This window comes from Amphiprion ocellaris, chromosome 23, assembly GCF_022539595.1.
Source record: "Amphiprion ocellaris isolate individual 3 ecotype Okinawa chromosome 23, ASM2253959v1, whole genome shotgun sequence".
Lineage (NCBI taxonomy): Eukaryota > Metazoa > Chordata > Actinopteri > Pomacentridae > Amphiprion > Amphiprion ocellaris.
This window is the reverse complement of record NC_072788.1, coordinates 7,796,909-7,809,214: the sequence shown is the minus strand read 5'-3', so window position 1 is coordinate 7,809,214 and position 12,306 is coordinate 7,796,909. Positions and strand designations below refer to the sequence as shown.

Sequence of the window (12,306 nt, the reverse complement as noted above, 5' to 3'; positions counted from 1 at the left end):
TTAAATCTTAAAAAGTTATATGACTGTGAAGATTTTAAATTTCACATTGTTTTATCTTAGCTGGTCCCAGGTCAGGCGCTCCCCTCACCGCAGGAGATGCTGGGGAAGATCCTTATTAAAAACAAGAAGAAGCATCACCACCATCGACCCTCCGAAGGTGGCGGCAGCATACGACGCAAAGAGCTCGGGGAGCAGTCGTCACCCACCAACGGTAAGTGCAGACAGCCACCTGTGTCTCCTGTCGTGTTGTTGCGCTTTATTTAAACACTAAAGCGGCTGATGTCCCTCCAAACTCTCCGTCTGCTGGTAATAATGAAATGAAATGAGCCTCTGTAGTGTTGTATAATGACAGGCGATGGTGGCATATGACTAAGAGCTATGATCAAGCTCAAAGGAAGGTTGATGCAAACCTCCGTCTGCACATTCATATCTAAAATCAAAAGAACCAATTGAAAACTGAGAGCTAGCTGTTGCCTGTGTAGACTGCCCTCTGACTGACAACGAGGGAAGCCAGCTGTCCAATGGTGAGGAAAAGCTGGCTGAGAGGATGATCAAAGACTTGGAGCCTCGCAAATCTATTGGTGGGTTGAAGAAGAATGGAATGAATGGGTGGAAAAGGGTGGCGGCGTGTTGTGTTACGTTGTTATGTTGTTACGTTTTGTTACATGTTCAAGCTGTTTTTATTGCATCCTAACAGGAGGTGAAGGAGAAAGCGAGGAGGACGAAGAGGACGAACCTGTGACGGAGCTGAAAAAGCCGAACTCTGACGAGGTAAGAGCCGTCAGGGAGGATGGATGGACTGTTTGACTGGCTGATGGGCTGATTGATGGATTGGTTGTATCTGCCTCTCTCAGGGTACCGCCAGCAGTGAGGTGAACGCCACAGAGGAGATGTCGACTCTCGTCAACTACATCGAACCTGTCAAATTCAAGAGCTTCGAGGTGGCAAATAGTAAGTGAATGATAGAGAGGGAGACAGAGACTTTGTGAGACAGAAAAAGTGTGTATGAAGGGAGAAGTCAAGCCTCGTTAGCTCAAAGCACCTTTACTTTGTAGCTCGTTAGGCAGACAGATTGTCTGTGTGTACCCACTTATGGATAATGATCTGTCACACTATACTTGTGTCAATTTTGGTCAGTTTTTCTCTTTTTTTTAAGTCACTTTCTCTGTTTTTCACCTCTTTTCATCCACCAGAGAGGAGGAAGTTCTTTGAAATGTCGTCGTTTGTGGAAACCAAAGGCATGGACACCTTAAAGAGCTCCCCTATCGAGTTTGTTGAGTATCCTTAGAAGCTTGTGTAAAAAGTCCAATTTTGTGGTTCCGTGATAAGTTATTTTTTGAACTACCTCCTTGAACCTTGTGCAAACAAGCAAAATATCACATTATGAGTGGAGCTGCTGGTTGGGATCCATTTTAATCGAGCAGGTGAACGTTTTCCTCTCGTTTCTAGCCTTTTTGCTAACTGGTTGCTGACTGAGCCTGTTAAATAACCGAACCCTCTCCATTCCTAGTCCACCAAAGGGTTTAAGTCTGCTTGTAGTCACACTCACAGCTGAATAAATTATCGTTCATTACAGTGTTGGGTCTAAAACAGCAGCAAGCTTCGGCCGACAGAGGAAAATAAAACTTTACAATTAAATGTCCGCTGTTTTTTACATGATAGTATGTATACATTTTTTACTAAAAGAGTGCCAGTCTTCTGCAATAATGCAAATGAAGGTGTATCCCTAAATGTCAGCTTGTTGCTTTAACCCTTCTGTTGTCCGCATTTACGGGCAACAAAAAGTATTGTTTCCTTGTCTGAAAAAAGTCCAAAAATTCAGCACAAAAATTCCCCAAATTTCTGAAAATTTGCAAAACCTTCAGGAAGAAAGTTCCAATAATTCCTGAAAAGTTTCCCATAAAAGTTTTATTTTAAAAAATCCCCCAAATTTCTCAAGAAAATTCTTGTAAATATTTTCAAAAAATTAGTAAAAATCTTCAAAAAAAATCCTAAAAATATCTAAAGTGATTACATATATATCAGTAAAACTGATATTTTCATTAGGTGCATTTACATAAAATTTTTTATGTGAATTTATGTGAATGTTCTTAAACATTTTTAACATTTCTTTTTTCCACCAAAAAATGTTCAAAGATTTCCCAAAAATGTTGAAAATGTGGACATCAGAAGTTTCACTGTGAAAATGTTTTTTTTTCCCACATTTTCAAACTTTAAAACGGGTCAATTTTGACCTGCATGACAGCATGAAGGTTAAGTTGGACTAAAGTAAAACAGCACTAATTGTGAGATTACTGTGTGAGTAAAAGTACTTCACAGCCGAAATATCCGTTGCCTGGTCTGCTCCTTCGACCAGACATCACCAATCATCAAAGGAGACTTTTGTCTTTTTGACTTTACACCATGTAATACATCCTGACTGCACACGTACATCTGTATGCTGCATTATTCTTTAACAGCACTCCTCCAGGTACAATAAGAACCAGCTGAGCCGAATCTACCCCAAAGGAACGAGGGTGGACAGCTCCAACTACATGCCTCAGCTCTTCTGGAACGTCGGTTGCCAGATGGTGGCGCTAAACTTCCAGACTCTTGGTAAGTGGTGGTATTTGAGAAAGCGAGGAATGAAATGGGCTCAGAAGTTAAGTCCACAGTATAGTATTAAAAATCCAGAGACATAGATTTAAAGTTTGGCTTTCTGAGGCTGGCAGATACTGCACTAGTTGATAATATAAAAAGCTTCCTTCACACGGGAGCCAAGTCAAAACCTCTCAGTCTTTAGCCGTCTAAATCCTTCCCTTCTCAGCTTTCTTTCCCTTTCCTGTCCCTCTCTTTTCAATCTCTTCTTTGTTTTTTTGTTCCTGTCTTTCAGACCTTCCTATGCAGCTGAACATGGGAGTATTCGAGTATAATGGCGGCAGTGGCTACCTGCTGAAACCAGAGTTCATGAGAAGGACGGACAAACACTTTGACCCTTTTACAGAAAACATAGTGGACGGGATAGTCGCCAATACAGTCAAAGTTGAGGTACTTACAAAGTGTAAATGTGCGATTAATGTGGCTCATGTGAATAAAATATGACATTCATAAGAATTGTCATGGTAAATATGTATAATTTAACCTCCACCAGGTGATTTCAGGCCAGTTCCTGACAGATAAGAAGGTGGGTGTGTACGTGGAAGTGGACATGTTTGGACTTCCTGCTGACACAAAGAGGAAGTACAGAACCAAAACATCCAATGGGAACTCGCTGGACCCCGTGTGGGATGATGAAATGTTCGTCTTCAACAAGGTAACCCACAGATACAAATCTTTCCTGCAATCCTTTGTCCTCTGTCTTTGTTAACTCTTACATGCTGTCTAAACTTCTCCCCCTTGTGTCAACACTCTGCAGGTGGTCCTCCCTACGCTGGCCTCTCTGAGGATAGCGGTGTTTGAGGAAAACGGCAAGTTTATTGGACACAGAATTCTCCCCGTGTCGGCCATTCGACCTGGTAAATACACACATAAAAACACACCAATTAAAGCAGTCTCTTAACATTAGGAATTTGCAGAAGCTCATTTTTTTTTCTGTGAGTTGAAGAAGAACCAAAGACTTCCACTGACTAACATCGTTCATGGTCTGCCTTTTACCATCCAGCCCTGCTCGGCATCAGCCAGTTAATTGTTTCGCCCTTCTCTCCAGGCTACCACTACATCAACCTGAAGAATGAGCTCAACCAGCCGCTCCTGCTGTCCTCCCTCCTGGTTTGCACAGAGGCTCAGGACTACATCCCTAATGAACACCAGGGTAAGAACAGTGCATTAGCAACACCTCTGTGCAGGTTGCACCACACAATCCAACCCTTAATTCATTTGACGTGACTCAGACTCGACTTACTTTAGACTTAACATGCAGCCAAGCAACAGTTTGACTGTTTGAGCAATAGCATTATATCTAACTATCTGTTTCACCTGTTTAGCAATGATTGTTTAGCCCAAGATTTGTTTTACCATTTTTCACTTCTTGTCTTGCTTGCCAACAAGGTTAAATGTAGCCTAATTTACTTGTGATATGGCTTTAAAAGGAAACTTTGACAGTTATTGCCGCTTATGTCTGTAAATATAAAGAATGTCAATAGAAAAAATTTGTCTTTGTGACGTTAAAGGGGCCATATTATACCATTTCTAACAAATTGATGACAGTCTGTCCACTGAGTTTGCATTTGAACTCTCTGCTCAAAATACTGCACAGATTGTTCGTTCTACCAAGGCTGTAATACATCTGGGCTGTTTTAGTATCTGTAGTTATAAATCCAACAGGAAGAAAACTACAGGAATCTTTCTGTACATTTAGGAGTTCGGTTCAGTGAGCAGCAGACAGCAAGAGGCTGTGCCGATCCTGTTTTGGCATCACAACAGGCTGCAAAAAATGAACAGACACACACTTTGTGATCTAAGGAATAAGTAAAGAAACAAGGGATTGGGCTGTAGACACACTGGGGACTCTGATTCATATTCAAAAACAGTGAAAAACAGGATTTTACAGGTGCAGTTTCCTTGAAAACCTGTTACTTTACTTGAATCAAAAACTATGAACAGTTCTGCTGTTGGTCCAGAATTCAAGATCTAACCTGTATAAAGGTGGTAAACATACAAACCTGTACTATCCCCGACATTAAAGTACTCTTTGTTGTATCTATGTGTGTAACTATCAGAGTATGCAGAGGCCCTGACCAACCCCATTAAGCACATCAGTGAGCTGCACAAGAGAGAGACACAGCTGGCTGTTCTCCTAGAGGACAACAGTGAGGTGAGACACATCTGTGTTCACAATAAAACCAACTGGGAAAAAAAAGTTGTTGTTGCTCTGAGGTTTTTTTCAGGCTTCCCCCCGCATCATTATTTTATTTAACCTGTTTCCCTTTGTATTAACTGTGCATAATACTGTTGATCAGCATGTCACCTACCAGCCCAGAGAGGGAGAGATCAAGAGAGAGAGTGACATCATCCCAGGAAGTGGACTCTCCTCCCCCTCACACCCTCAGCCCCCCTACCTACTGGATGAACCCCCCGACATCAACAAGTTACCTGCGCCAGGTAGAGATCCCACTTATCTGCACGTCCTCACCTCTTATTTAAACCAACATGTAAATACACACTTCTAGGCCACTAGAGGCGCCATTTGGCATTTTTCACTACTATAATTGGGTACTAGGAGCCGTTTATAATGTGCAGGAAAACAACATTATTATCATTATGTACAGAATTTTTCATTAAAGTTTGTTCTGCTTTGTACAAATTAAAATCTCAATAAGCTGAATGTATATCTGCTCACTCCAATGCCATTGACTTCAGTTGTTGCAGCACTGAAAGCAGCAGGCTAGTTTATGTTACTACTGTGTGAAACATAATCCTTGTAGAGATCCAAAGGTGGTTTTTACTAATTTATGTCATTCCACACATTTATGGAAAAGTTACTTTGGACTATGTGTCTGTTTCTTTGCTCTTGTGCAACAAGTTTTTAGCTCTTTGTGTCTGGTTCATTCATCCATCATCCATTTCACACGTACTGTGTGTTTGTTTGCTTCCCCTCCTGTGTTTTTCCTGTGTGTGTTTTTGTAGCACAACCTCAGAGGGAGGACCTCATAGCCACTGTTATGGCAGGTAAAGTCATCACAGCACGTTCATTTCCACATAGAAACGAGTCAAACCATTTCATTTGTCCCATAAAGCTATGGATACAAAATTTAATCTATGTTCCCTTTTGGACAAGCAAGAAGTCACCAGTTGTTATCAAGATTTGCATTAGTGTGTGTCTGTCTCTCAGATGTCCAGGTCCAATCAGTAGAGGAGCTGAAGCAGCAGAAAGGTTACATGAAGCTGTTAAAGAAACAGGGCAAAGAACTCAAAGAGCTGCGTAAGAAACACCTTAAGAAGGTACACAAAATAGAAACACTCACATTTAGTTTCATGTGTATTACATTTCCTACAGCATGTGCAAAAAACTGCATGTGAAAAATCCACTATGCTGCCACCACATTAGTACTTTTGCTTGTGTGCTGCAGAACAAACAGTTTTTTGCTCGTGTGTGGTTTTATTTAGGTGTGGAATCTGAGTAAGGAGCAGAAGAGTCGGAGCAGCCAGCTTCAATCAGACACTCACAGGAGACGCAGTCAGATGGAGAAACACCTCAAACGCAGCATCAGGAAAAAGTAAGTATGGAGTAATGATGGACAGGAGGTGTAAGCAGGTGATCAGACTCAAAACAACTCTGTGTTAAAACGGTGCAAAGTGCTGCTTAAAAGGGGGAGTGTTGGGTCCTGCGCGAGTTAGACATAAAATATGACCAGAGAAGTCCAGGTTGAGTAACATGTCTCTGAATTTAAAGGTAAATCAGTATCCAAAGCTCTGCACAGAATTTATCGTAATCTGGTAAAGGATGTTAAAAATCTGGAAAAGCTAATTTTATTCATGTATAACCAATTCATAGCATATATTAAGGCAATCAATATGGTGACAACCTTACAAAATATTAGAAAGATACCCAACATAAGTCTTCAGATACCCTTTCAGAAGCACTTCACAACAGTGGAAATAAAAAAAAAAAAAGCTCAACTTTCCTGTTAAAGACATCCAGCAGAATGCAGATGTCTGCTTTGACTGGTGTAGGTGAAGGTAAAGAGGAAGGAAAACAGAATAGCAGATAGAAAACATGGAAATGATGCATAAGAGAACTATAAAATCAGACAGGATAAAACACAAAGCACGAGAGTAGATGCAAAGTTAGTGACATACAATGTTGGCATATAAATGTATAGACAGAGAAGCTTATTGAGCCTGGTTCAGAGACCACAGTTTCACACAGCAATGTTTTAGTGGGGATAGATAAATCTAAATATGGATAGAAGGTGAAGAAACGATTGTAGGATGTTGTAAAAACCAATCACGACGTCAAAGGCGGAACAAGTGGCAGATGGCAATGAATAGATTCCTATTAACCCTCCTGTTGTCCTCATTTATGGGCACCAAAAAATACTGTTTCCTTGTCTGAAAAAAATCGAAAAATTCAGAAAAAAATTCCCCAAATTTCTGAAAATTTGCAAAACCTTCTGGAAGAAAATTCCAATAATTCCGTAAGAGTTTCCCTTTAAAGTTTTATTTTTAAAAAATCCCCCAAATTTGGCAAGAAAATTCTTGTAAGTATTTTCAAAAAATGAGTAAAAATCTTCCAAAAAAGCCCTAAAAATATCTAAAGTGATTACATATATATCAGTAAAACTTCTAATATTTTCTTTAAGAACATTCACATAAAAATCAACCAAAATCCAGTGAAATTTGCTGGATTTTGGTTGATTTTTTTTGTGATTGTTCTTAAGAAATATTTTTAACATTTTTTTCCACCAAAAAATGTTCAAAGATTTCCCAAAAATGTTGAAAATGTGGACATCAGAAGTTTCACTGTGAAATATATATTTCTTTCCACATTTTCAAACTCTAAACTGGGTCTATTTTGACCCGCAGGACGACACCAGAGTTAAACAAAGACAAAAGGGGACATAATGGTTGCAGCTGACTTTGTCTTACTTCATTGTCTACTACAGTGAGCCCTATGAACCGGTGCAGCGCGAGTTGAAAGAACTGGATCAGGAGCTAGAGAAGCAGACGGTCCAGCTGCGGGAATGGCAGATGCAGGAACTCCTAAAACTTCGACAAGAGCTTCACTCGATAGAAAGAGAGAGACAACAAACACACCTGCAAGAGGTAATGACACATAAACTGTATGTACGAAAGTCAACTGTACATGCATTAGTGCAGGAGTGTCAGACTCATTTTAGTTCAGGGACCACATTCAACTCAATCTGATCTAAAGTGGGCCGGACTAGTAAAATCATAACATAATAACCAATAAATAACAACTCCACATTTTTCCTTGGCTTTTGTGTAAAAAAAAAAAAAAAAAAGTACGTTCTGATAATATTCACATTTAAGGAACTATCTTTCTACAAAACATTATGAACAACTTGAAATTTCTTAAGGAAGGTATGTTCAGTTTCAATAACATTATGCCTCAATTTATTATTTACACATTACAACTTACAGATCTCAGTTTATCTACAAAGACACAAAACATTTAGTCACAGGTATCTGGAACGGAAAAATATAGTATTTTACTTTAAAAAAAGACAAAAAAAAAACCAACAAAAACTAGACAAAATATTACACAAAATGACAAAAAATGAGTCAAACGACACAAAACAAAACAAAAAAGTGACCAAAAAAAATGCAAAAAAAGTTACAAGCGACACAAAATGACACAAAACAACAAAAACGATGCAGAAAACAATGAATAAAGCGAAACACAAAATTACAAAAATAAGACAAAAAATACAGTGAGACAAAAAAGAAACACAAGATGACAAAAACGTGAGAAAAACGACAAGTCCGACAAAAAAATAACAAAAACAAGACAATATACTTCAAAAATGAGACAAAATGACAAAAGAACAATGAGCAATCTAGTATTTTACTTTATGAGCAAAACAACTTGTCATGGTCTAGAAATTATTTTAAATTTATAGTTTTATATTTTACAATCTGCAGTTAATGTCTTCTCTGTAATTTCTGCTCTTTACAAAGTTGTCCAGCCGGCCGGATTGGACCCTCTGGAGGGCTGGTTTTGGCCCGCGGGCCACATGTTTGACACCACTTGACGCTGGATAATGCAAAAATGCTAGAGTTTATAATTACACTCCTTGCAGTTCTTACCTTCTCTGTCCTAAGACCCTCCCACCAGATGAACAGAAACATAATGCATAGAGTTCAAATGCAAAAAAAGAAGTCAAGCTGAAAGTCAACATTGATTCAAGACTTCAAACACTGCTCTCCTGAGTACAAATACTTTTCTTATCCCATTACACCATTACATTCTGCTACCTCTGCGTCATTCTATATCACCTGATGTAGGTAAAATGACCTGTGATTGGCTAAAGTTTCCCATTATGAGGTGGATTTTCTAAAAAATACATAATCAAGGGTGCTGCTGGAGTCAGTTCCTTCACAGACTAGTTGTATTGCAAGATACTGAAAAGTTATTGTGGATGTTCTACCCAATGACAACAAAATAATACCTGAGCTCCAACAAAGTGGCACTCTTTTTCCTGACTTCTTAAATACACACTCACACACAGAGTTCATCACTAACTGACCTTTAAGAAACTTTGTGGCACTTAAGTGCTTCTGCACAGTGGTACGCTGACAGGTCGTCGTCTGCTGTGGTGTGTTTTTAGGCCTTCCAGAAGTTAAAGGAGACGGCTCATGAATGCCAAACAGCTCAGATGAAGAAGCTCAGGGAGACATGTGAGAAGTAAGTGCAACTATTTAACCTTGGGCGGCCGGATAAGAAAAAGGCTGGGACAGCAGGAACTTGGATCAGATGTTGCTGCCAGCATGACTTTCTGCATTTAGTTATTATTAGAATGGTATGATTAAGTTTTAAGTTCAGTAATGTTGGTGTGTCTACAGGGAGAAGAAAGACCTCCAGAAGATTCTGGACAGAAAACGACAAAACAGCATCAGTGAAGCCAAGAACCGCGACAAAGACAAGGCTGAAACGTAATAAACCTGCCTTTTTTTCTTTTAAACTTATGTTTCTGAGCAGAAGGTGAGATAATTATTGTATACGTATGCAGTCAGGCCTTTTGTTTTTTCTCTCTTTCTCTTCATCCTCTTATTTTTCTTTCCAGGGAACTGAATGAAATCAACAGGAAACATATTCAGGACTCTGTCAGCTCAATCCGTGGGGTAAGCAGCCACACTTTAAATGCTCAAACCTCCACAGACTCTTATCACCCACAGTCCTTGAGTGTCATTTATCTACTTTGTAGTACATTTTGCTGTTGTCATCAACTTTACTCCACTTCTCTCTCACATTATCTTCTTTTCCCTCCCTCATTTTATTTTATTTTTTTACTGGTGTCTCCTTAAACCTTCAATTCTCCTCTCTTCCCTCGGTGCACCAGCTGGAGGAGGCGCAGACCAGGAGACAGGACAAGCTGGTGCTGAGGCAGCGGGAGGTGCTGCAACACATTGATGAGGAGCTTCCACTGGTGAGCACGAAGACCGTGAATCACAGTCCAGTCTGACTTTTAGTACAAAGGCACAAAACAACACTTAGTAGACTCTCCGTAACTGAAGTTCAAACTGAATTTGCTTGCTGATTTTGATGTACCCATGAATGAAAAATATCCATTTCTAAGAACTGACATCTTTGTAATGTACTTCAGTATAGCTAAAGACAATGACTAAATCCAGAAATGATACACATCTGTTCAAAGTACACCTTACAAGAGTTTGAAAGCTGATTTAATACATATTTTTATGGTTTAATTCATGCTCAAACAAAAAGGTAAAAATGTCCGACTTTACCACCAAGTTTGAAAGGTATGTTATCTTAAAAAAAAGTCACCCAAAATACACCGTTTATCAGCCAGGGACCTCAAAAACAAGTCAAATTTTAAACTACTCATCTCTGCCATGCCATTCTGTCATATAATTTGACTAAATCTGAGCTTAACTTTGTAATATTTAATCAAAATCACGCAAAATTTCACTGAAAATATATACCAGATTCTGTAAAAAAAACAACTAAAAATTCCGTGCTCTTTGGTGTCTCTACTGCGACCAACAGTCACATGATGAAAGTGCAAAGACTCTTCAGCTGAACTGCAGGCAGTGTTTCCACAGAGCATTCCAGTATTGGTACAACCTGTGGCCACTTTAAAAATGTTGTACATGTGGGATTCAAGTTTTCTTTTTATGTCAAACAGATGATGAAAGTGATTTAGCCTTTTCTTTTTTTTATGATTTACAGCATTATAACTTCTTCTAGTCATGGCTGTGCTGTTTCCAGAAAGTTGCAGGACTGTACAATGACTGAAAAATGAGCCTACAGAGAGTAGAAATGTTACAGGAGCAACAAAATGCCTGGAAGCTGCACAGTGTTCAGGGCCTTCAATTTAAGAAAACAAACAAACAAAAGACACCCAAGGGTGTTGTTTGATAAATTACTTTGGATCAACTTAGATTTGTTGGCCTTTAATCCTGTTTGGCTGCTATCGTTTCACATTAAGAAATGATGTAGAAAGAAATGAAATGAAGCGTTGCCTGATTGGTCGATTCAGCTTTCTTGCCCACCAATGAAACACTAGAGGGTATTTAATTAAAAGCGATTATAGGACGTGCAGAGTTTGCTGTAACTTCAACAGGGGAAACGGGAGCCGAGAAAAGGTTTCATTGTTAAATATAAAGAAAACATACTTATCAAACTGAGGGAATTACAAATAAAGACCTGCCTCTAATACAAACCTGCTTCAAATAAAGGCGTGTTACCTTCTGTAGGCCTTGGTTACGGTTTGAGACATTCTGTATATTTAATTTGTAGTTTCTGGGAGTATTGAAGTGCTGCACACCCATAAAACCACAAACTGTTAAGAAGTGTTAGTAGGCATGTTTTTAAACTTTTTGTCTTGATGCTAAGCTAAGCTAATCACTGTCTGGCTATATACTTCACACTCTGGTGTCAGGCTTCTCATCTCACTCTCTGTAAGAAAGCAGATAAACTAATTTTCTCCACATCTCAACCTACTCCAAAAACAATTGCACTAGTGGTGGGATGCGATTTAAAAAAAATAATCTGATTAATTACAGGCTTTGTAATTAATTAATCACAATCGCATTTTTGTCAAACAGCAAGATTTGACACAATCAGCAAAGTTTTTCAATTTTGGTTGACGACTGAATCAATGAAAAGACATATATAACCATTTGTATCATCTTTGATGCATGAGTTTCTGAGTCCTCCATCTCATTAACATGATAAATAGTTAAATAAATGGGACAAAACTAGTTCCTATTTCTAAAATCAACATTGTTGTGTGCAAAAAGTTGCCGAAGCTGCCCAATGTATCAAACGTGATACAAAAAAAATATCATAAATTATGTGGATTTTTTTTGTGGATTTTGTTCAAGAGGTTAATAAACATCTCAATTTTTTTTTTTTTTTTAAAAAAATGGAATTTTCTGGCTATTTTTTGATAGGTCAGGCTTTACAGGGTGAAACAACAAAATTTTATTTATATTTATCTGCATTTTTCATCTGTCTACTACATTCACAGAATACTTCAAAATCAAAGTGCAATTATAGCGATTATATTCAACATTTTAAGACCTTTTGTAAACCCCAACTTTTTCAATGTCTTCTAAAGTGGTCTATCATGGGATGGCTACACCGTTTTCCGGTAGCGTGACTGTCGTAGCTAACATTAG

At 38.7% G+C, this 12,306-nt stretch overlaps 1 protein-coding gene across 2 annotated transcripts in view; it reads left to right on the top strand.

The window, feature by feature from the left end:
- The window catches only part of plcb3 (phospholipase C, beta 3 (phosphatidylinositol-specific)), a 64,551-nt gene that overhangs the window by 46,261 nt on the left and 5,984 nt on the right, over positions 1-12,306 (top strand). Inside the window, exons 14-33 of one of the 2 annotated variants that reach the window (XM_023289388.3) lie at positions 61-211; positions 483-581; positions 698-771; positions 855-951; positions 1,194-1,278; positions 2,471-2,595; positions 2,873-3,027; positions 3,131-3,292; positions 3,395-3,494; positions 3,686-3,790; positions 4,698-4,792; positions 4,938-5,079; positions 5,605-5,646; positions 5,810-5,919; positions 6,085-6,194; positions 7,584-7,743; positions 9,270-9,346; positions 9,505-9,594; positions 9,726-9,783; positions 10,002-10,088. In XM_023289388.3, coding sequence (XP_023145156.2) covers positions 61-211; positions 483-581; positions 698-771; positions 855-951; positions 1,194-1,278; positions 2,471-2,595; positions 2,873-3,027; positions 3,131-3,292; positions 3,395-3,494; positions 3,686-3,790; positions 4,698-4,792; positions 4,938-5,079; positions 5,605-5,646; positions 5,810-5,919; positions 6,085-6,194; positions 7,584-7,743; positions 9,270-9,346; positions 9,505-9,594; positions 9,726-9,783; positions 10,002-10,088 — 2,124 coding nt within the window. The remainder of the gene's footprint in view (positions 1-60; positions 212-482; positions 582-697; positions 772-854; positions 952-1,193; positions 1,279-2,470; positions 2,596-2,872; positions 3,028-3,130; positions 3,293-3,394; positions 3,495-3,685; positions 3,791-4,697; positions 4,793-4,937; positions 5,080-5,604; positions 5,647-5,809; positions 5,920-6,084; positions 6,195-7,583; positions 7,744-9,269; positions 9,347-9,504; positions 9,595-9,725; positions 9,784-10,001; positions 10,089-12,306) is intronic. The other variant, XM_023289390.3, reaches the window with a different exon arrangement.